This window comes from Pogoniulus pusillus (assembly GCF_015220805.1).
Source record: "Pogoniulus pusillus isolate bPogPus1 chromosome W unlocalized genomic scaffold, bPogPus1.pri SUPER_W_unloc_1, whole genome shotgun sequence".
NCBI classification, from domain to species: domain Eukaryota; kingdom Metazoa; phylum Chordata; class Aves; order Piciformes; family Lybiidae; genus Pogoniulus; species Pogoniulus pusillus.
Window position 1 is genome coordinate 181,644 of NW_026974535.1, and position 24,799 is coordinate 206,442.

The 24,799-nt window shown below is 45.8% G+C and overlaps 1 protein-coding gene across 3 annotated transcripts in view; it reads left to right on the top strand.

Annotated features, from left to right (window-relative positions):
- The window catches only part of LOC135173778 (nipped-B-like protein), a 265,346-nt gene that overhangs the window by 31,388 nt on the left and 209,159 nt on the right, over positions 1 to 24,799 (top strand). For all 3 annotated transcript variants that reach the window (XM_064140921.1, XM_064140923.1, XM_064140922.1), the window contains one exon: positions 24,399 to 24,542. In XM_064140921.1, the coding sequence (XP_063996991.1) occupies positions 24,479 to 24,542 (64 nt within the window). In that variant the 5' untranslated portion in view covers positions 24,399 to 24,478. The remainder of the gene's footprint in view (positions 1 to 24,398; positions 24,543 to 24,799) is intronic.

Here is a 24,799-nt window from a genome sequence, read left to right on the forward strand (position 1 = left end):
GTTGTTTAGCCTGGAGAAGAGGAGGCTCAGGGGTGACCTCATTGCTGTCTACAACTACCTGAAGGGAGGTTGTAGCCAGGTGGGGTTGGTCTCTTCTCCCAGACAACCAGCAATAGAACAAGGGGACACAGTTTCAAGTTGTGCCAGGGGAAGTCTAGGCTGGATATTAGGAGGAAGTTCTTCACAGAGAGAGTGATTGGCATTGGAATGGGCTGCCCAGGGAGGTGGTGGAGGCACCGTCCCTGGAGGTCTTCAAGAAAAGAGTGGATGAGGCACTTAGTGCCATGGTCTAGTTGACTGGATAGGGCTCAGGGATAGGTTGGACTGGATGATCTTGGAGGTCTCTTCCAACCCGGTTGATTCTTTGATTCTGTGTATATATTTGTAAATTGTATTTCCATTTAAAGTTCCAGTACACTGTGGAGCATTTTTATTTTACTTCTTTGGGAAGGGATAAAAAATAGCTTTCTGTCCGCTCAGCCCAAGACACATACTATGATGTCCCTCCAGCAGATACGAGGGTGGTAAAGTCCTCCATGAAGATTCTTCTACTTGTCTAAATAAGGCCTCAGCTGGTGGCTTTTCCTGACTTTTTAAATCCAAGAATTATGTCAATATAAAAAATATTACTACAGATGGTGGTTTTCAATGTATAACTTACAACAGACTTCAAATTATATCTAGAATGACCTTTAAGAGACTTTTTAATAGAAACTGATGATGATGAGGAAGAAGGCAGTTAAATTAAATCTTCAGTTCTATGAATAATATAAAACATATTTGTGCTGCTGATGCCTAAAGGCTAGAAAAAATATATATGTATAAGTCCTTGTTCTTGGTTAACAAAGCCTGCTCCCACACACACAGATAGGAGAGAAAGTAACACAAAAGGCCCTGGGCTGAAATAAGCAGTTTAATGAAATGATAGGATGTAGTTACCTTAGCCTATTTGCAAAAAAGTGCTGCAAAAACTAGAAGCAGTAGCAGAAGCCAGCAATAAAATGTTCCCCCAAGCCCACAGTCATCCAGGCGGAAGAGACCAACACCCCAAAACCGGAAACCAGAAGCAGCAACTGGAAACAGGATACCTCTCATGTTGCAATCTGAACTACAAGCCTCAGCCAACATTTCTGTTATAAAGCTGGCACGGTATTGAATGCTAATCCACAAATCCAACTTAACCCATAACAGTCCTGGACAGAAATAGCAAGAAATTAAAAACATCTTCAGGTAAGGAAGAATTTAGATTACCATCTGAATTTCGCACCATCATTAGAATCATGACAAAAACTGTAAGACAGTTTCCCACTTCTTAGCGCGTTTTATTGTCAAATAGAAGAGTCCATCCAAAATACAGGGCCTGCTTCAAGCAAAGTGATTAAATGACAAGGATTTGGTGGCATTCATCTGACAGTTTCGAAAGTAATAAAGATCATTATTATGTTGTGGAGGAGTTTGTCTGGGTTTTGGGGGAATGAAATACGAGGCTGATTTTTTAAAGAGTTTAAAAGATTTAATATTATATATACTAGGAATCCCCTTTCCCCAAACTTGTTTATAACTACCCCACACAAGTTCTTTGTAAGCGGTTGCGAGATTATTTTTTACAGAATGTCTATGCACAACAAATTAGGAATTTATCAAAGGTTTTAAAATGATTTAGGAAGAGAGTCTTGTGGCTTGAAAGTGCCGCTGGTAGGCTTATTGAGAGATTATTCTGGCTTAGATCAAATTTCTCAGTTACTCACTGGCCGAAGTCAGTTTTGAAGGTTCCAAATATCGTGGATTGGAACAGTTCATCTGTCCAAGCTTCCGCGGGTACGAGCCAAGCTGGGCATTGGCTTCCAGAGGCCGGCGCGATGCGATGCAGTGCTGTGCAGGTGCGTGTGTGAGAGCGAGTGCGAAGGCGAGAGCTGCCTGCTTTAATAATGCAGCGTCTTAAATAGTGTTCAGAGAAGGTGTATCCAGCCAAACTGATGCTGGCACAAGTGGACAATACCGATTGGCTCAAAGTTATGTGTAAGGCACAGATAGGTTATTACTTGTAAAAACAACCTGTGGTACCACCCCAGGTGCTGGCAGGGGTCAGCCCCCAGCAGCTGTGCGTAGGGTGCTCACAGTGCCTCCTAACTCAAGGTCCTTTTCCCATAACAAAGTCTCATGTTTACATTTCATGTCCCTCTGCAGGAGAAATTCTTCCACAGCTAGGAACAGCGGCTGTAGTCATGCAGGCAGATGGGTGGTAAGGGGGGAGCAAGGTTTTGACCCCATGATTGATGGACCTTTGAGCCACAATTCTGTCCAAATGAGGGCTTTGCAAGAGGGCTTTGCAACCCTCCACCACAAATAACAAACTGAAAAATGCAAACAATCAAGAACAAGTCTTTTGAGGGATGCCTACCAATCAAAATTGCATCGCTCTTTGGAAAAGGCATTAAACATCCTTCTGATTTTTATAGGATTAAGTCCTTTCAGCATCTGAAAAAGTAATTTAAATGTCCACTAAAACATAAAACTATGATACTAAGAAATCAAATTCCACAATTCATGAAGATTTCAATTCATGGCATTTTATCTGCATGAATTACATAAGCACAAGAATTATGACTACAGATGGCCCTTGTAAATATTTATATACAACTGATTTCAAATTGTTTCTAGAGCAACCTGTAAGAAACTTTGCAATAGAAATTGGTGACAAAGCAGGGGGAGACAAATTAAAAGCTGATTAAGGCACAAAAACTGAAAAAAAGAGTAAATGATCATATCTTAGTATAGACATATACTAGGAAACCAGCAATACTTTTAAGGGCATTATCAAAATCTGCCACAAATTTCCTCCTTCTTTTCCTTTAACTACATTATTCAGTATTAAATGTTTTTCCAAAATTAGAAAAGTAATAGAATATGATATGGAGATCAGTACAAAAGAATAGTAATGAAAACTAGAATGACTCTAAGTTATTTCTATAAACTAATGACAAATTAGGACCTAATGGCAAGTTAGGACCTTTCATAGCTGTGTAATTCACAATTCAGCAACAAAATAGCAACAAGGGCAGTGCTACTGCAGAAAAGAGACAGAAAATAAGGTAAAAAACTGTAAAAGCACCCTACAAGAATACCAAATCATCCATCACCTCTCTATATACTGTTTTATCACAGAATCATAGAATAGTCTGGTTTGGAAGGGACCACTGAATGTCATCTAGTCTGTGATGGTTTAGGCTCTTACCCGCCCCCCACACACATTTGGAATTGCCCCAGCTAACTCAGAAGGCCTCTGGGAATATAAATGAAGCTATTTATTTTACAGCAGCACAATATACAAGCAGCTATTTACAATATATACAGAAATACACAAATGATAAAAAATACAGAAGCACAACTCCCCTCCCAGAAACCTGAGTCCCAAGGAGGGGCTCTCAAACCACCCCAACATCTCCCCTTGCCCTCTCAACCTTACCCCAAATCCTGAGAAAGGAATAGAGGTGCAGCTAAGAGTTTAAGAAGGAAGGTTAGTGGCAGTGAGGTTAAGGAGATGTGGCTTGGTCTGAAGGCAAAGGCAGAATGCCAGACAAAATGGAGAATGTTATCAAATATTTTCCTCCTTCTTCCCAGAACTCTCATCGAGACTGTGAGAGAAGAGACACAACCATGTTTACCTTTTCACTGCCCATTATCTAGTTCTTTTACCAAAACATTCCAGCTTGCTTCAAACTAGCACAATCCACCCCTGTCTAATTCGCTCAGAGTATCGCTGAGAATTATCCGATCCAATCTAAACCAATATTTACACTAAAACAATATATACAAGTTCAGTTCACACTTCAATCAGATGTAGGTGATTCAAAAGCTCAGAACAGGGACTCCCAGGTGACGTTGGGTTCGTGCTCATGTACTGTAGATTTCTCTCAGTGTTGGATGCCGATGGTACCTAGAACAGAAAACTCCTAACACCTTGGATTACACACTCTGAATTTAAACTCTCTCAGCTAAGGTTAGATTTCTCTGTGGAATACACTGGATTTCACCATTCTCCTGCATTACCCAGTATGTATGACCAGGACCTTCAGCAGATACCACCCCTCAGAGAGGTTTCCCCTTGCCCGAAGGAGAAAATACCCAAACAGTTTTCCCTAACAGATTCTTTTCACCTACAACAGGAACTTTATCACCGTCTACTGTTTGGACCAAATCTGATTGTGCAGGTCCTGCTCTGTTTACTGAACCTCTACTATTTACCAACCAGGTAGCTTGTGCTAAACGTTTGTCCCAGTTTTTCAGAGTTCCACCCCCCATGGCTTTTAGGGTGGTTTTCAGCAAACCGTTGTAGAGCTCAATCTTCCCTGAAGCTGGTGCATAGTAGGGTATGTGATAGATCCACTCAATACCATGCTCTTTGGCCCAATTTTTCACAAGATTGTTCTTGAAATGAGTGCCATTGTCTGGCTCAATTCTCTCTGGAGTTCCATGTCTCCACATGATTTGTCTCTCCAAGCCAAGAATGGTGTTACGTGCAGTAGCATGTGGAACTGGATAGGTTTCCAGCCATCCGGTGCTGGCCTCTACCATTGTTAGCACATACTGCTTGCCAGAGCGAGATCGAGGTAAAGTGATGTAGTCGATCTGCCAGGCTTCACCATACTTGTACTTTGACCATCTCTCACCATACCATAAGGGCTTGATTCGCTTAGCCTGCTTAATAGCAGCACAAATGTCACAGTCATAGATGACTTGGGTGATAGCGTCCATGGACAAGTCAATTGACCTATCACGTGCCCATTGGTATGTTCCATCTCTGTCTTGATGTCCAGATGAGTCATGGGCCCACCGAGCTAAGAACAGCTCACCTCGGTGTTTCCAGTCAAGGTCAATGTCAAGGTCAGAGTTGGTATCAACTTGAGAAATCTTAGCAGCTTGGTCTGCCTGCTGGTTATGTTGATGTTCCTCAGCAGCTCTGCTCTTAGGCATGTGTGTGTCTACGTGCCGCACCTTCACTGGAGTTCTCTCCAGCCGTGCATCAATGTCCTGCCATAGATCAGCACACCAAATAGGCTTTCCTTTCCTCTGCCAACCATTCTTCTTCCAGTCCTATAGCCAACCCCATAGAGCATTGGCTACCATCCATGAGTCCGTGTAGAGGTAAAGGATAGGCCAATTCTCACGTTCAGCCACATCAAGAGCAAGTTGAACAGCTTTTACCTCAGCAAACTGACTGGATTCTCCTTTGCCATCTTTCGTGTCAGTAACTCTCCCAGTTGGACTCCAGACTGCAGACTTCTATATTCGCTTGTTCCCATCAAGACGACAGGAACCATCTGTGAACAAAGCATAGTTCTTTTCCCGATCAGAGAGGAGCTTCCTCAGCACGAGTTATTTTCTCCTCTGGAGGTTTGGTACAGTCTGTGCCTTCCAGCCAGTTGGTGATCACCTCCACCAGACCAGGTCGGTCAAGATTACCCATTCGTGCTCGTTGGGTTATCAAAGCCATCCATTTAGACCAGGTTGCATCTGTGGCATGATGTGGTGATGAACCTTTGCCTTTGAACATCCAGTTTAGAACTGGTAGTCTAGGAGCTAAAAGCAATCGTGACTCAGTTCCAATCACTTCAGAAGCTGCTTTCACTCCTTCATAAGCTGCTAGTATCTCTTTTTCTGTTGCGGTATAATTTGTCTCTGAACCTCTGTAAAAACGTCCCCAGAAACCAAGTGGCCGACCACGTGTCTCATTTGGAGCTCTCTGCCAAAGACTCCAAGTTGGACATTGTCACTGGCAGCTGTGTACAGAATGTTTTTAATCTCCGGACCAGATCTCACAGGTCCCAAGCCCACTGCATGGACTATTTCTCGTTTGATCTGATCAAAGGCTGCTTGCTGTTCAAGTCCCCACTCGAAATTGTTTCTCTTACGAGTCACATCATGCAGAGGTTTGACAATCTGACTGAAACCAGGAATGTGTAGTCTCCAAAATCCCACCACACCAAGAAAAGAAAGTGTGTCCTTCTTACTGGTGGGAACTGCCATGGTAGAGACTTTGTCAATCACATCCTGAGGAATGTGACGGCGACCATCCTGCCACCGCACTCCCAGAAACTGAATTTCTTTGGCAGGTCCTTTGACCTTGTCTCTCTTAATGGCAAAACCTGCTTGCAACAGAATGTCAGCAGTTTGGCCCCACATAGTGATGTCGTCGATGTACTGGATGTGCTCTGGAGCTTTACCTTTCTCCAGTGCATTGTGGATGACTGAGTGACAGATGGTTGAGCTGTGTTTCCGCCCCTGAGGCAAACGGTTGAACTGATACTGGATTCCTCTCCAGGTGAATGCAAACTGAGGCCTGCACTCCTTTGCTATGGGAATAGAAAAGAAAGCAATAGCAATGTCTGTGGTTCTATACCATTTAGCCTCCTTCGATTCCAGCTCGTACTGGAGTTCCAGCATGTCCGGCACAGCTGCACTCATGGGTGGAGTCACCTCGTTGAGGGCACAAAAATCTACTGTGAGTGTCCATTCGCCGTTAGCTTTACGCACAGGCCAGATGGGACTGTTGAAAGGTGAATGAGCTTTCTCGATGACAGCCTGACTCTCCAGTTGACAAATCTGCTGATGAATGGGCAACAGAGTCACGGTTAGTTCTGTACTGCCTGTGGTGAACAGTTTGAGTAGCAATTGGCACTTCCAAATCCTCTATGTCATGATGTCCCACAACTGCAGATTCATCAGAAAGTTCAGGTCTAATGGACAATTTCAATTTACCATCCTCAATCTCTACAGATGCTATTCCAAAAGCCCATTTGTGACCCTTAGGATCTCTGAAACAACCTTGTCTCAAAAAGTCAATTCCCAGAATGCAAGGCGCATCAGGACCAGTTACAATAGTATGTTTCTTCCACTCTTTACCAGTTAAACTGATCTCAGCCTGTATCTTACTTAACTCTTGAAATCCACCAATGATTCCAAAAATAGATATAGACTCTGTCCCTTTACAATTTGATGGCAATAAAGTACACTGAGCACCTGTGTCAACTAAAGTCCTGTATTGCCCAACTTTTGAACTGCCAGGCCACCTAATGAATACATTCCAATAGATTCAGTTCTCTCCACTATCCCTTTCCTCCTCCTGGCTGGAGGCAGGGCACCCCTAATGCTGAACATGGCATGTGGGGTGTACACAGTGATTGGTGGTGTTGTGAGAGAAATTGCAATTGTTGGAATAATTGCAGTTGCTCTGGGGAGCTGAAGAAGTGACAGCTACTTTTCTGGCATTGCTGCCTCTGTTTCTGCCACTCTGCAGTTCCCTGACTCTCTTTGAAAGAGCTCAAGTAGGTTTACCATCCCATTTGTTCATGTTCTCACCATATGTGTCACGCAGAAATATTGGATGTGACACATGTGATTGCTGATGTCTGGGAGGAATTTGTCTCCTCCTGGGCTGGAATTGCCTTGCAGGAGGTGGGCGTCTGTTCCTGCTGGCAGATACATGCACCCATTCAGATGATGCAGGAATGGTATCCTTTACCAGATTGGAAATGGAGGTTGTAAGATCCTCCTTCAGTGCTTTTATGCTCTCTTTGATGCCATCCCTTATCTCTGTACCTAGAGTTTTTATGGCAGAGACTGGGCCAGAATGTGGCAAGCTGTCCTCTATCTTCCTGACCTGATCAGTGAATTCACCAACAGTGAACGACCTTCCATTATCACTCCTTGATAGAAACTTACTGGCCAAAATGTTAGCATAGGATGAAGGAGCAAGCTTAATAAGCTTCTTCATGAGACCTGTTCCCAAAGGAATATCATCAGGCTCATGTGTGCCATGATCTCCATAAAGCACTTCCTTCACATCAATCTCCTTCAGAAGGTTAATTCTCTGCTCAATGGTGTTCCACTTTGTGATGGTTTGGGCTCTTACCCGCCCCCCCACACTTTGTATTTGCCCCAGCTAACTCAGACGGCCTCTGGGAATATAGATGAAGCAATTTATTTACAGCTAGCAGAATTTACAAGCAGCTATTTACAATATATACAGTTATATACAATTATATACAGAAATATACAAAGGATAAACAATACAAAAGCACAACTCCCCTCCCAGAAACCAGGGTCCCCAGGAGGGGCTTTCAAACCACCCCAACACCTCCCCCGGCCCTCTCAACCTTACCCCAGTTCTCAGGAAGAAGAGAGGTGCAGCCAAGAGGTTAGGGAGCAAGGTTAGTGGGAGCAAGGTTAATGAGATGTGACCAGGTCTGAAGGCAAAGGCAGAAGAGAAAGACAAAATGGAGAAAGTTTTACTTCTTCTTCCCAGAGCTCTCAGCGAGACTGTGAGAGAAGTTGACATCAATTGTTTTCATTCCACTGCCTGTTATCAACTTCTTTTACCAAAACATTCCAGCTTGCTTCTAACTAGCACACTCTTCTTGGCAGCCCATGGCAAATCATCTCGGGAAGGATATCTCATAGCCACAGCCAACAGAAGGCGTGTCCACAAGCTAACCCTACCAAGAGGACTTGCTAGGTATTTGTCCACTCCACTCTCCTTAGTGAGTGATCCCAGCTGCTTGGCAGACTTATCTCCTACCTGCAGGGCATTAGCACCAATGCTACGGCATCTCACTAGCCACCTTAGGATTGGTTCACCTGATTCCCTTGCATGTTCCTTTCTAACTTCCCTGACCTCTCTGAGAGGATCATTGGAGTCCTGGATGTCATCTTCCTCCTCTTCCTCCTCTTGACCTGGTGGTCCTGGGCCTAACAGAACCTTCCTCATAGCACTCCTAAACTCATTGGAACCATCCTCTCTCTGGGCAGCCAATCTCACTGTGCTCCTCTCATTTGAGTATTGATGTCTCAGCACATTTGCGAGGTCTCGCATACTAAGTGCCTCCTCTTCCTCTTCTTGCTGATCACCAGAGGTCCCCTCTCTTACATCCTCCTGTGAACCACACTTTGTCTTAGCTTTTGCCTTAGCAGGTGCCAGAAGGGCCTGAGCAGCAACAGACTTGGACGTGTCTACTGGAGGGTTTGAATTATTGGGGGTCTGACCTGGAGCTTGTGACTTCAAATCTGCCTTACATTTAGCAGGGCTCTGATTCTGGTCTGTTGGCTGGGAATTTGAACTGGCTGAGCTGGTGTTGTCAGTGTTGCTAGGAACATTCTGATTTTGGGCCTGAACTCCTGGGACTCCTACCAAACTCTGCCCATTGTTATTGTTTACATTCTCTGTGGGAACATTGGCCACCTTCTCACAATCTGGAGAAGGAGGGGCAGAGGCTAGCAGGGGGGAAGCAGATAATTGTGTTCCCTTGTTTTGCTGGGAACGAGACTGCATCTGAGACACTGTACCATTTGCTTTCAACACAGAATTTTTCCTAGTTCTTAATTTTGGCACTACATTTGAATTTTTCACACATAATGCCAAAATTAATATGAAAATTAAAATCATGAGACATACGTTAAAAATTGAGAGAATTAAAACAGTTTTACACGAGCAGTTTCCCAAACAAACCTCTGGAATCCCAGTTTTAGGTTGAATCATTCTCATTAGCGCAGTGTTTAAAGCAGAATTTCTATTGATTGTAACATTATTGATAAGTGCTCCTGTAATGTTACTGGTAAGGTTTTCAGTGACATTAAAACCAGCATAACCAAGAATCAAATCACCCCAGCTCCAGAACATATCTGAAACCTTTGCTTTAGCCTTCTTATAAGCTAAATCAATAAAATAAGCAACAATTTGAGCTTTTATCCAACTAAATGCCAAGAAAACGAAACCAGACCAGAGTAACGCCCCACACAAGTACAATAGCTACTTTGCTAGCTTCATTTTAATTCCCAGAGCTAATTACCAGTCACTCAAATAAATTTAGCCCCACGTTGGGAAAGCCAATTAAAAATGTGATGGTTTGGGCTCTTAACCCGCCTCCCAAACTTTTGGAATTGCCCCAGCTAACTCAGAAGGCCTCCGGGAATATAAATGAAGGTATTTATTTTACAGCAGCACAATATACAAGCTAATATTTACAGTATATACAGAAATACACAAAGGATAAACAATACAGAAGCACAACTTCCCTCCCAGAAACCTGAGTCCCCAGGAGGGGCTCTCAAACCACCCCAACACCTCCCCTTGCCCTCTCAACCTTACCCCAAATCCTGAGAAAGGAATAGAGGTGCAGCTAAGAGTTTAAGAAGGAAGGTTAGTGGCAGTGAGGTTAAGGAGATGTGGCTAGGTCTGAAGGCAAAGGCTGAATGCTAGACAAAATGGAGAATGTTATCAAATATTTTCTTTCTTCTTCCCAGAACTCTCATCGAGACTGTGAGAGAAGAGACACAACCATGTTTACCTTTTCACTGCCCATTATCTAGTTCTTTTACCAAAACATTCCAGCTTGCTTCAAACTAGCACATAGTCCAACCCCTCCCTGCAGTCAGCAGGGGCATCCTCAACTGGACCAGCTTACCCAGAGTCCAGTCAAGCCCCACCTTGAATATCTCCAGGGACGGGGCCCTAACCACCTCCCTGGGCAACCTGTTCCAGTGTTCCACCACCCCTTAGTAAAGAATGTCTTCCTAACATCCAATCTAAATCTACTCTGCTCTGGTTTGAAACCATTGCCCCTTTTCCCTGTTAACACAGGCCTTTGTAAACATGCATGTCGATGTATTTAAAGAAGCCCTTCCTGGTACTTTTCACTTCCCTATCAAAGTTTAGTTCCAAGAGAGCTTTGGCCTTTCTTGTTGCATGTCAACATGCCCTGACAGTATTTCTATAGTTCTCCCAACTGACCAGACCCTTTTTCTAATTATTGTATGCTTCCCTCTTCCATTTGAATTTTTCCAGCAGCTCCCTGCTTATCCATGCAGATCTCCTGCCTCCTCTACTAGATTTTTTTTCAAGGGTATACATTTTTCTTGAGCTAAGAGAAGGTGGTGTCTGACTATTTACCACCTCTCTTGGATCTCCTTACCATCTAGAACCCTAGCTCAAGGGACACTTTTAAGTAGTTCTTTGAATAGAACAGAGTTGGTCCTCCTTAAGTTCAAGGTAGAAGTTTTATTACTTGCCATGCTTCTGTCCCTAACTATCCTAAACTCTATCATTTCATGGTCACAACAACCAATGCTGCCTTGTACCTTAACATCCTTGACCACGCCTTCTTTGTTTGTTAAAAGAAGGTCCAGCATCATACCTCTCCTCTGAGAAATGTCTCGGTTCTCTACAGCTTTGCTATCGTAGAAATAATAGAATCAATTTCCTTTTTTCCAAATTGGAACTTATCACCAACCTCTATGATAACACATGCAACTGAAAGGAGATCAGCAAAGTAGCAGCAACACAGAAAAATGTCTCTTCCTGTGAAAACAGGATGTTTACCTCCTCAAAAACACACAAATGAATTGGAAATAAAAGTAAACTTTTCACATAAAACTCACAGGACATGACCCAAATAAACGAGATCAGAAGGGGGAAGGGCACAAAATTGGAATGGGTAGAAATAAGCCAAAGGGCAGCACACTGGTGTTTGAAGGATGGGGTGCTGGCAAGGTCTGTTGGTCTGCCCTGCCCTATCAGTGGAGGTAGGGAATGGAGATCCACATGACAGTAAAGACACAAGGGTTATTCATGGGTTAGTAACCACAGGAGCACCTGAGAACAGCCAGGTAGATATTAGGACCTCTCCCTACAAAAGTGGCAAGACCTTTAGACCAACTGAAGTGCATCTATGCTAATACACACAGCATGGGAAACAAATTGGAGTAGCTGGCAGCCATTATCTGTCAGGAAAACTATGATATAGTGGCCATCACAGAAACATAGTGGAGTGTCTCACACCACTGGAGTGCCACAATCAATGGCTACAAACTCTTCAGAGGGGATAGGCAAGGAAGGGGAGGGGGTGGCATGGCCCTGTATGTCAGGGAGCATTTTGATTGTCTTGAGGTTAACGATGGTGATGATAGAGTTGAATGTTTATGGGTAAGAATCAAGGGCAAGACCAACAAGGCAGATATTCTGGTGGGAGTCTGTTATAGACCACCCAACCAGGATGAAGAGACAGATAAAATATTATATAGGCATCTGGCAGAAGTCTCACGAGCACTGGCCCCTGTTCTTGTGGGGGACTTCAGCTTCCCTGATGTCAGCTGGAAACACAACACAGCAGAGAGGGAACAGTTTTCATGTTCCTGGAGTGTGTGGAGGAGGACTTCCTGACACAGATGGTGAGGGTCCCAACTAGGGAAGGTGCCTGCTGGACCTGCTGTTTGTGAACAGAGAAGGACTTGTGGGGGTGCAACAGTTGGGGGCTTTCTTGGGCACAGCGATCATGAAATGACAGAGTTCGCATTTATTCAAGAAGATGGGGGGGTCAGCTGCCTGGGACTTCCAGTAGGCAGACTTTGGCCTGTTTTGGAGCTTGTTGTGAAGGGCCAAGGAGGGAAGGGGTCAGAGGGAGGTCTTAAAAGCACAGGAATAAGCCATCCCCATCTGCCAAAAGACGAGTCAGTGGGGAAGAAGGGGCCTAGCTGAATAGCGAGGTCTGGATGCTGCTTAGGGAGAAAAGTAGAGTCTGTGGTCGCTGAAAGAAGGGCTAGGCCGCTTGGGAGGACTACAAGGCTGTTGTGAGGCTGTGCAGGGAGAAAATTAGAAGGGCCAAAGCCCAAGTGGAAATTAATTTGTCTTTAGCTGTTCAGGAGAACAGGAAATGCTTCTACAAATATAATAAGACAAGAAGCAATGGCTACAAACTGGAACATAGGAGGTTTCACCTCAACATGAGGAGAAACTTCTTTACAGTGAGGGTGACAGCTCTGGAACAGGCTGCCCAGAGAGCTTGTGAAGTCTCCTTCCCTGGAGACTTTCAAAACCCGTCTGTATGCGTTCATGTGTGAACTACCCTAGGTGATCCTGCCTTGGCAGGGAGGTTGGACTCTGGAGGTCCTTTCCAACCACTAAAGTTCTTTGATTCTATGAACAAGTATTTGTGAAGTATTACAATACATGTCATAGAAAAGCCCATGAGGAAATTAAGAATTCTTTCTCTGGAGCAGGGTTTCATGATGTTAAGTGATTAAAGTACACATTAAACACCAAAGAAAAATCAAAATATTTAATCGTAAAAGACAGGACAGGAAGCAACCTCCAGAGTCTATCCCTTTCCCCAAGGCCAGAGCAATAATATCTAAAGCAAATTCTAGAAGTCTGTGGTAGTTTATATTTAAGAACCAGGCTAGAGGGTTATTTTTAAACAAGAAATAAGAACATTCCAGAGATGTTCAATATAAAAAAAATAGTAAAAGGTAAATAAAATAGGAGATTGGATGCAAAAGAAAAATAATAGATATGTCTATATCATTCCAGTCGTTTGCTGGTTTAGTATTTAATTTGCTGCACAAACTTTTCTTGGCCATTTTGCTGCTTCTCGCTGCGATTCTGCTTTGCATTGCTTTCATATCTGTTTCCTGACCTTCTGAATGCATATTGCATCTATGAGGTACCAGGAAAGGGGGGAAGGAGGAGATTGCTGGTAGCCCCTTCTGGGTTTGTTCAGGGGAGTTTCCTGTTATTTCTGATTTGTAAATAATTGTAGGTATATGTTAACATATTTTGTACCTATACATTGTATTTTACGCTTCTAGCTTGCTTGTAAATACAGCTTTGTTTTGCTTCCAAATCTTCTGAGCTAGTCTGGTGATTTATTTTGGGGGTAATTTCAACCCACCACATTTTATTGGCATGCTCAATATGGCACTGGCTTGATTTATTAATAATCAACAAGGGCAGGTCCTGCTTGACAAAACTGATCTCCTTCTATGACAAGGTGACCTGCTTAGTGGATGAGGGAAAGGCTGTGGATGCTGTTTATCTGGACTTTGGTGAAGCTTCCAACACCATTTCCCACAGCATCCTCCTGGAGAAACTGGCTGCTCATGGCTTGGATGGGTGGAAGCTTTGCTGGGTTAAGAACGGGCTGGATGGCTGGGCTCAAAGAGTGGTGGGGAATGGAGTTAAATCCATTTGTTGGCTGATCACCATTGAGGTTCCCCACGGCTCAGTACTGGGGCCAGTTCTCTTTAATATCTTTCTCAGTGATCTGGATGAGGGGATTGAGCAGATGACAGGGAGGTGATTCTGCCCCTCTGCTCTGCTCTAGTGAGACTCCACCTGGAACACTGCGTCCAGTTCTGGGGCCCCTAGCATAAGAGTGACACAGCACTGCTGGAGCAGGTCCAGAGGAGGCCATAAAGATGATCAGAGGGATAGGGTACCTCCCCGTTGGGGACAGGCTGTTGGGGCTGTTCAGCCTGTAGAAGTCTCTGGGGAGACCTCAGAGTAGCCTTCCAGTACTTGAAGGAGGTCTACAAGAAAGCTGAGGAGGGACTCTTGACAATGGGTTTGAGCTGGAAAAGGGGAGATTTAGACTGGAGATTATGAAGAAATTCTCTAGAGTGAGCTCGGTGAGACACTGGAACATGTTGTCCAGGGAGGTTGTGGATGCTCCCCCCCTTACTGGAAGTGGTTCAGTTGTATTGGTGCTCTTAATTCCTCTTACCATTCATAACAAATTTGCAGACATTGTAGTTTTTTACCCCATATTATTATAATTTCATGTTTGCAAATTGTTGCATATAAGAGAAGAAACAGCAGAAAAGTACAACACAAATATATGAAGTAGTGATTGATAACATGACATTACTGGTACAAGATATTATGTTTAAGGCTCAGCTTTTTACTACTATTCAGGGTAGTTTATCGTAAGTAAAACTCTACAGTCTGGAGCACCTCTCTTATGAGGATGGTCTGAAGGAATTGGGGCTGTTCAGCCTGGTGAAGAGCAGGCTCCAGGGAGACTTTAGAGCAGGGGTCCTCAAGCTATGGCCGTTGGGACGGATGTGGCCCCCCAGGGTCCTCAGTCCGACCCGCTGGTATTTCCAGACCCGCCCCCCCGGTGGGGGTTGGGGAGGAAACGAAGCAGCTACTTCCTGCCACTTAATCCGCTCGCCTGCCTCCGCAGCCCCCAAGCACCCACTGGGACTGGGTTGGAACCAAACTATAGTCCAGCACCCGACAGTGTCTCAGGGACAGTGAACCGGCCCCCTGTTTAAAAAGTTTGAGGACCCCTGCCTTAGAGCTTCATTTCAATATCTGAATGGGACATACAGGAAGGCTGGGGGGATTGTTTAGAAGGGCCTGTGGTGATAGGATGAGAGGAAATTATTTGAAACTGTAGCAGGGGAGATTTAGGTTGGACATCAGGAGCAAGTTCTTCACAGTGAGGGTGGTGAAAGACTGGAACAGTGGCTGAGGCTCCATCCCTGGAGCCTGATCTATTTGGAGGTGTCCCTGCTGTCTGCAGAGGGATTGGACAAGATGACCTTTCATGGTCCTTTCCTGTTGGAGAGATTCTTGCTAGCAGAGGACACAAAATGATAAACATGAGCAACCCATGCTGGTGGCGTCCTTGAGTCCATCTTGGGAGTTAAGATACAAGGCCCTGGGTAGCACCCCCCACATGCAGCTGCAGGGGGTGGAGTGCCAGCTGCATGTGGGCAGAGTTAGCCAGCCCCAGAGGCTGACCCTCAGATTGTTATGGTATATTACCCTATCCATGCCTTACATGTAACCCTGTACCCTCTATATGTAACCAATCTTGGTGGAGCACGCCTCTTGCACGAAAGCATGTAAGTCTCTGCATCACAGAAATAAAGCGGACTATGACCATCTAACCATATTGGTGAACAAAGAGTCATTGTACCCAGGTGCTCCACCGTCACTTTCCAACCCAATACAATCTGTGAATCTGTGAATGAAAGCTAATCAGAAGTTTTGTATTTAAAATATACAGACTATTTAGTGAAAGACTATTTTTCTAACTTCTTTTTGTCTCTCCAATTAGGGCATGTCTTTGCTGGTTGGAGATGCATTCTTTAGGGATTAACATACCTTTTTTAGTTATTTAGTATTATTTAGTTATTTAGTAGTGGTTATTCTAAACTATAACTACAGTCTAATTGGGGAAGTAGAAAAGTTGGATCTTGGATCCAGTGTTTCCAGTTCATCTGCTTCATCTGGTTTCAGAGAACTTATTTAACCAATGGTCTGCATATTGGTCAAAGCAGAAATAGGAATCATGGAATCATAGAATCATAGAATTAAACCAGGTTGGAAGAGACCTCCAAGATTATCCAGTCCAACCTAGCACCCAGCCCTATCCAGTCAACCAGACCATGGCGCTAAGTGCCTTATCCAGTCTATTCTTGAACACCTTCAGGGACAGTGCCTCCACCACCTCCCTGGGCAGCCCATTCCAATGCCAATCACTCTCTCTGTGAAGAACTTTCTCCTAAAACCCAGCATATACTTACCCTGGCACAACTTGTGACTGTGTCCCCTTGTTCCGTTGCTGGTTGTCTGGGAGAAGAGGCCAACCCCACCTGGCTAAAACCTCCCTTTAGGTAGTTGTAGACAGCAATGAGGTCACCCCTGAGCCTCCTCTTCTCTAGGCTAAACAACCCCAGCTCCCTCAGCCTCTCCTCATAGGGTTTGTGTTCCAGGCCCCTCACCAGCTTTGTCGCCCTTCTCTGGACACGTTCCAGCACCTCAACATCTCTCTTGAATTGAGGAGCCCAGAACTGGACACAGTACTCAAGGTGTGGCCTGACCAGTGCTGAGCACAGGGGAAGAATAACCTTCCTCATCCTGCTGGTGACATTATTCCTGATGCAGGCCAGGATGCCATTGGCTCTCTTGGCCACCTGGGCACACTGCTGGCTCATCTTCAGCCTACCATCTACTAGTACCCCCAGGTCCCTTTCCTCCTGGCTGCTCTCCAGCCACTCAGTCGCCAGCCTGTAGCGCTGCTTGGGGTTGTTGTGGCCAAAGTGCAGAACCCTGCACTTGGCCTTATTGAATCTCATCCCATTGGCCTCTGACCACCAGCCTATCAAGATCCCTCTGCAGGGCTCTCCTACTTTCCAACAGATCAACACTTGGTCCTAGCTTGGTGTCATCTGCAAACTTACTGATGCTGGACTCAATGCCCTCGTCCAGGTCATCAATAAAGATATTGAACAGGACTGGGCCCAGCACTGATCCTTGGGGAACACCACTAGTGACAGCTGCCAACTGCATGTGGCACCATTCACCACCACTCTCTGGGCTCTGCCATCCAGCCAGTTCTTGATCCAGCACAGAGTGAATCTGTCCAAACCATGAGCTGCCAGCTTGGCTAGGAGCTTCTTGTGGCAGACAGTGTCAAAGGCTTTGCTGAAGTCCAAGTAGACTACATCCACAGCCTGCCCTACATTCACCAGGCAGGTAACCTGATCATAAAAGGAGATCAGGTTGGTGAGGCAGGACCTGCCCTTCCTAAACCCATGCTGGCTGGGCCTGATCCCTTGGCCATCCTGGAGGTGCTGTGTGATAGCACCCAAGATCACAGTATCACAGTATCACAGTATCACCAAGGTTGGAAGAGACCTCACAGATCATCAAGTCCAACCCTTTACCACAGTGCCCAAGGCTAGACCATGGCACCAAGTGCCACATCCAACCTTGCCTTGAACTGCCCCAGGGACGACGACTCCACCACCTCCCCAGGCAGCCCATTCCAGTGCCCAATGACTCTCTCAGTGAAGAACTTTCTCCTCACCTCGAGCCGAAATTTCCCCTGGCGCAGCCTGAGGCTGTGTCCTCTTGTTCTGGAGCTGGCCACCTGAGAGAAGAGAGCAACCTCCTCCTGGCCACAACCACCCTTCAGGTAGTTGTAGACAGCAATAAGGTCTCCCCTGAGCCTCCTCTTCTCCAGGCTAAACAACCCCAGCTCCCTAAGCCTCTCCTCGTAGGGCTTGTGCTCGAGGCCTCTCACCAGCCTCGTCGCCCTTCTCTGGACACGCTCAAGCATCTCAATGTCCTTCCTAAACTGGGGGGCCCAGAACTGAACGCAGTACTCGAGGTGTGGTCTGACCAGTGCAGAGTACAGGGGCAGAATGACCTCCCTGCTCCTGCTGACCACACCATTCTTGATGCAGGCCAGGATGCCACTGGCTCTCTTGGCCACCTGGGCACACTGCTGGCTCATGTTCAGGCGGGTATCAATCAGTACCCCCAGATCCCTCTCTGTCTGGCTGCTCTCCAGCCACTCCGACCCCAGCCTGTATCTCTGCATGGGGTTGTTGTGGCCAAAGTGCAGCACCCTGCACTTTGAGCTATTGAACCCCATCCCATTGGCCTCTGCCCATCTGTACAGGCGGTCAAGGTCCCGCTGCAGAGCCCTTCTGCCCTCCAGCTCAGTCACATCTGCCCCCAGCTTAGTGTCATCTGCAAACTTGCTGATGACTGACTCGATGCCCTCATCCAGATCATCTATGAAGATGTTAAAGAGGATGGGGCCCAGCACTGATCCCTGAGGGACACCACTAGTGACTGGCCGCCAGCTGGATGTGGCACCATTCACCACCACTCTCTGGGTCCGGCCCTCCAGCCAGTTCCTAACCCAGCACAGAGTGTTACCATCCAAGCCGCGGGCTGACAGCTTAGCCAGCAGTTTGCTGTGGGGGACAGTGTCAAAGGCCTTGCTGAAGTCCAGATAGACCACATCCACAGGCCTCCCCACATCCACCAAGCGGGTCACCTGATCATAGAAGGAGATCAGGTTAGAAAGGCAGGATCTGCCCTTCCTAAACCCATGCTGGCTGGACCTGAGATCCTTGCCATCCCTCAGGTGCGCAGTTATTGGCCCCAAGAGAACCTGCTCCATCAGTTTCCCTGGCACTGAGGTCAGGCTCACAGGTCTGTAGTTTTCTGGCTCCTCCTTTTGACCCTTCTTGTGGATGGGTATGACATTGGCCAGCTTCCAGTGTTTGGGGACCTCTGCAGTGAGCCAGGACTGTTGATAAATGATGGAGAGTGACGTGGCCAGCTCAGCTGCCAGCTCTCAGCAGCCTAGGATGGATCCCATCCGGTCCCATGGACTGTGCGAGAATTTCTCCCGCAGCGGGACATGAGCTGTAAACATAAAACCTTGTGATGGGAGATGTCCTTGGAGTCTTGCAGGCTCCCAGGAAGCTAGGCTGTGGACTGTGAGCAACCCACGCACACCTGCTAGGGGGTGGAACCTGCTGGCCCCTGAGGCAGGCACAGCTCCAGGGGGCTGACCCCTGCCAGTCCGCTGGGGTGGGAACCACAGGTTGTTTACCACAGGGTAACCTATCTCTGCCTTACACATAACTTTGAGCCAATCTGTACCTTCCACTTGTACCAGCCCCAGGCTGGTTGTGCACACCTCCTCTGAGGCACTATATAAATCGCTATATCGCCTTAATAAAGTGTACTGATGCATAGCAGCTACAGAGTAGACTCATCAGTACACCGATCTCGCCTCTCTCCAGCCTCCGTACCCCCACAATGGACTTGTGAGGATCCAAGTGTCTCAGCAGGTCCCTTATTTCTTCCTCATGGGTTACAGGGGGACTATACTGGTCCCTGACTCCATCTGCCACTTCAGGAGTCCAGCTGTCCTGGAGACAACCTGTCCCACTATTGAATTTTGAGGCAAAGAAGGTGTTAAGCACCTCTGCCTTTTCCTCATCCTTTGTCACTATGTTCCCCTCTCTATCTAACAAGGACTGGAGGTTGTCCTTGGCCCTTCTCTTGCCACTCATATATTTAAAGAAACCTTTTTTATTCTCCTTGACAGCTGTGGCAGCCTGAGCTCTAAATGGGCTTTTGCCTCATTTTTTTTCTATAAGACTTAGCAACTTCCTTGAACTTCTCCTGGGACACCTCCCCTCTTTTCCAAAGGTGATACACTCTCTTTTTAATCTTTAATTCCTTCAGCAGCTCCCTGCCCATCCAGTCTGGCTGCCTCCCTCGTCAGCTCGTCTTCCGGCTCAATGGCACTGCTGCTCCTGTGCCTTCAGGAGTTCTTTCTTGAAGCAGCTCCAACCTTCCTGGGCCTCTTTATTTTCAAGGGCTTTTTCCCAAGGAAATTTCTGAGTTAGTTCCTTAAATAGGCTGAAGTCTGCCCTTGGGCAGTCCAGTGTGGAGGTTCTGTAGATGCCCCTCCTGGTTTCTCCATGCAGAGATACAGGCTGGGGTCAGAGTGGCTGAGAGCAGCCAAACAGAGAGAGATCTGGGGGTGCTGATCGATACCTGCCTGAACATGAGCCAGCAGTGTGCCCAGGTGGCCAAGAGAGCCAGTGGCATCCTGGCCTGCATCAGGAATGGTGTGGCCAGCAGGAGCAGGGAGGTCATTCTGCCCCTGTACTATGCACTGGTTAGACCACACCTTGAGTGCTGTGTTCAGTTCTGGGCCCCCCAGTTTAGGAAGGACATTGAGATGCTTGAGCGTGTCCAGAGAAGGGCAACGAGGCTGGGGAGAGGCCTTGAGCACAGCCCTACGAGGAGAGGCTGAGTGAGCTGGGATTGGTTAGCCTGGAGAAGAGGAGGCTCAGGGGTGACCTTATTGCTGTCTACAACTACCTGAGGGGTGGTTGTGGCCAGGAGGAGGTTGCTCTCTTCTCTCAGGTGGCCAGCGCCAGAACGAGAGGACACAGCCTCAGGCTGCGCCAGGGGAGATTTAGGCTGGAGGTGAGGAGAAAGTTCTTCACTGAGAGAGTCATTGGACACTGGAATGGGCTGCCCGGGGAGGTGGTGGAGTCGCCGTCCCTGGGGCTGTTCACGGCAAGATTGGACGTGGCACTTGGTGCCATGGTCTGGCCTTGAGCTCTGCGGTAAAGGGTTGGACTTGATGATCTGTGAGGTCTTTTCCAACCCTGATAATACTGTGATACTGTGATGCTGTGATATTGAAAACTGTATAATTTCATGGTCACTGGACCCCAGGCAGCCTCCAACCACCACATCCCCTCCCAGCCCCTCTCTATTTATGAGCAGCAGGTCAAGCAGGGCTGCCCCCCTTGTAGACTCACGTAACAGCTGGGATAAGAAGTTGTCTTCCACACACTCTTGGAACCTTCTAGACTGCCTCTTCTCTGCATTATCCAAGTCCCAGCAGATGTCTGGCAGGTTAAAGTCGCCCACCAGAACAAGGGCAGGTGATCTTGAGGCAGCCTCCAGTTGTTTAAAGAGTAATAAATCAACCTCTTCTTCCTGGTTGGGTGGTCTGTAACAGACTCCAACCAGGATATCAGCCTTGTTGGCCTTCCCCTTAATTCTCACCCATAATGACTCAACTTGATCATCCTTGATTTCTATCCTCATGACATCCAGAGCATCCCTAATATACAGAGCCACTCCCCCGCCCTTTCTCCCTTGCCTGTCTCTCCTGAAGAGTCTGTAGCCATTGATTACAGCACACCAATCATGTGAGCCATCCCACCACGTTTCAGTGATGGCGACAATATCATAGTTTTCCTCCAGCACCAGAGCTTCCAGCTCCTCTTGTTTGTTACCCATACTGTGTGCATTAGTGTACATGCACTTCAGCTGGGCTGCTGCTTTTACTCCTAGCTCTGGCCTACCACCCTCAGTCTCCTTTTGTTTATCTCTAGTGCTGTCATGTTTAACCCCCTCCCCCTTCCATTCTAGTTTAAAGCCCTCTCAACAAGCCCAGCCAGCTTATGTGCCAGGGTCCTTCTCCCTCTCTGGGTCAGTTGTATCCCATCTGCTGATTGCAGACCTGTGGCAAGATGAAGTTCCCCAAGATCAAAGAATCCAAAGTTATGTTGGAGGCACCAACCTCTGAGCCACTTGTTCATCAAATACGCTTTCCTATTCCTCTCTGCACTCCAACCTGTGACTAAGGGTATAGATGAAAAGATTACCTGTGCCCCTGCTCCCTCAACTGCTTTCACCAGTGCCTTAAAGTCCCTTTTGATAGCTTTTAGCCCTCTGTTACCAACCTCATCATTCCCTGCCTGTATAACTAATAAGGGATAGTAATCAGAGGGCTGCACTACAGTAGGCAGCCTCCTGGTAACATCCCTGACCCGGGCTCCAGGGAGGCAGCAGAGCTCCCTGTGGAAGGGGTCTGGCCGGCATATGGGGCCCTCTGTTCCCTGCAGAAGGTGCCGGTGGAGCACCTGGGTAAAATGACTCTTTGTTCATGAATATGATTAGATGGTCATTCTCCCACTTTATTTCTGTGTACAGTGAGTTATATGCTTTCTTGCAAGAGGCGTGCACAACTAAGATTGGTTACCTGTATGGCATGGATAGGGCGATATACAATAACATTCTGAGGGGTCAGTCCCTAGGCTGGCTAACCCAGCCCCCTTGGGCTGGCTAACTCTGCCCACTGCAGCTGTGTGTAGGGTGCTCACTGTTTACAGTTTGGTTTCCTGAGCCCAAGATGGGCCCAAGGACACTTCCCAGCACGGATTGCTCATGTTTATCATTTCATGTCCTCTACTAGCATGAAATTCACCCACAAGAAGGGAACCACCAATAACAATTATCCTCTTCTTTTTCTTTTGGGAACTTGTTCTGATGCGAGGGGGCAACTGATTTACTTCAGTTGCCCCTCCAGCTGGTGATGCTTCTGCTTCCTCCAAAACCACCTCAACCTCTAGTGCCCTATATCTGTTGTGTAAGGGCAGCTGAGGAGGTGAGGATGGCTGGAAGGGTTTTCCCTTGCGCCTTCTGGCAGGCACCTGCATCCATTCTCCCTTGTTACTTGGTTCATCTCCCTCTGGTAAGGGGGACTGCAGAGCATGGTGCTGTAGGTCCAACTCTCTTTTACATTCCCTTTCAGCCTTAAGCTTTTCCACTTCACCCTTCATTTCAGCCACTAGGTTAAGCAGACTATTAATCTGCTCACACCTAATGCAGCCATTGCCTCTGCCACCCTCGACTTGGAGTGCCAGGCTCCAACACTCCTCACAGCCAGTTGCCTGGACACCTGCATGCCTATGGGTGGGCTTTGTTTGGGTGCTAATATGCTGAGACACTTCCTAGGTGCCCACATTAAGTTTAGTCGGGAAGGATATCTCATTAGCACAGCCAACAGGAGGCATATCACATTGTAACCCTACCAAGAGGGCTTGCTATGTATTTATCAATTCCACTCTCTTTTGTAAGTGGCCCTAGTTGCTTTGCAACCTTGTCTCCTACCTGTAGTATATTTGCACCAATAGCATGGCATCTCCCTAACCAGTTTAGGATTGGCTCTTCTGTTTCCCTTGAATATTCCTTTCTAACTTCCCTGACCTTTCTCAGAGGATCACTGGAACTGTGGATATTATCATTTTCCTCTCCTTCTGCTGGTGCTTGGTCTGGAAGTAAAAGCCTCTTAAGAACATTCTTATATTCCTCTGAGCTATCCTCCTTCTTGACAGATGCTTTCACATAAGTTTTGGCATCATCTCTGTATTGGGGTTTTAGTAAGTTAGCTATATCTCTCAGGCTGTATTTCTCTTCTTCCTCTTCCTGTGTACCAGAGGTTACTTCTCCTAAATCCACTTTCAAATCACTCCTTAACCAAATTTTAGTTTTTGCCTGTACTTTTGCTGATGCCAAAAATGCCTTCCACGTCCCCTTCAGTGGGTCTGAATTTTTGGGGGTTTGAGCTGCTGCCTGGGTATTCAAAGTAGGGTCAGAATTAGAAACAGCAGACACTTGAGTGGCTTGAGTCAAAGAAGCCTTTTGACCATTTGCTATGTTATGGGTAGATAACATACTCTTGGACAAATTCCCAGAATCTGTGGAAAGTTTCCCAGAATCAGCATAGGATGTTTTGTTTGGTTTTAGTAGTTTGGACTTCCTTGCAATTGGGATCATTACAGTTAGTGAAAATTGACTGAACAAACTCCCTTTCAGTAGTTGAACGTATAAACTACTGTTTTGCAGTTCAGTGGTGACTAAACCTTTTCTTTCTGTAGAGGGGTGGAAACAGTTCCTTGTATCAGTTTTACCAAGTATTTAATATAAGAAAGATATTTTTCAGATCAATTTTGAAATAGTTACTGCATTTAAAATATACTAGGATCTTGTATTTGTCACTTTTACTACCTGACTTTGCATCTGTAAATTAGTCCCTTCTTTTTGTTAGTATCTCATATTAAAAATCTCAAAAAAAATCTAAGTGAATATAGCAACTTGAAGTGGTTATGGATTAAGTGCTGTCCACTGAAGTACGAACCAACAGAAGTTTTGTTACCAAAACATCAATTTGATCAATCTGACGAGATTTTCTTTTGATTGTCTTATCTTGCATCTTTGTGGGTTCTGAGACCAAAAGATTGCCTTTTGATTGTTTTATGCACCTCAATATTTGATTTCTACATTGTTCTACCCACTTTTGACAAAATTTACTTACTATGCAGCAGAAGTTATTGTCTGTGTTTCATTTATGTTATTGAATTTAAAATTATTTTAGGTAAACCAAGGATTTTAATTTTGTTATGTGCTTTGTTTATGTTTGGTTTTTTTTTTTTAGTGCTTGGAACATGGGAAGTAATGATAGCCAGCACCTGAACTAATATATCTGTGTAGGCACTACCGTCCCAGAATTTCAGGATGAATGGGGATATGCCTCATGTTCCCATCACTACTCTTGCAGGGATTGCTAGCCTTACAGACCGTAAGTATTTGTCTTTTTTTTTTTAATCTTTTTTCTTTATTATGTTCTCTTCTATTACTTCAGGTAAACACTTGCATTTTCAAAACACTAAAAATAGATTTATTTTTAAAGTTCTTATAAGTAAATTTGTTCAAAATCAGATTTGGTATTAAAAATGTTAATTTTGTCATTGCTTAAATTAAAAACAATGTTCAAGTAAAATATAGTAATCTAAATCACAGTATCACAGTATCATCAGGGTTGGAAGAGACCTCACA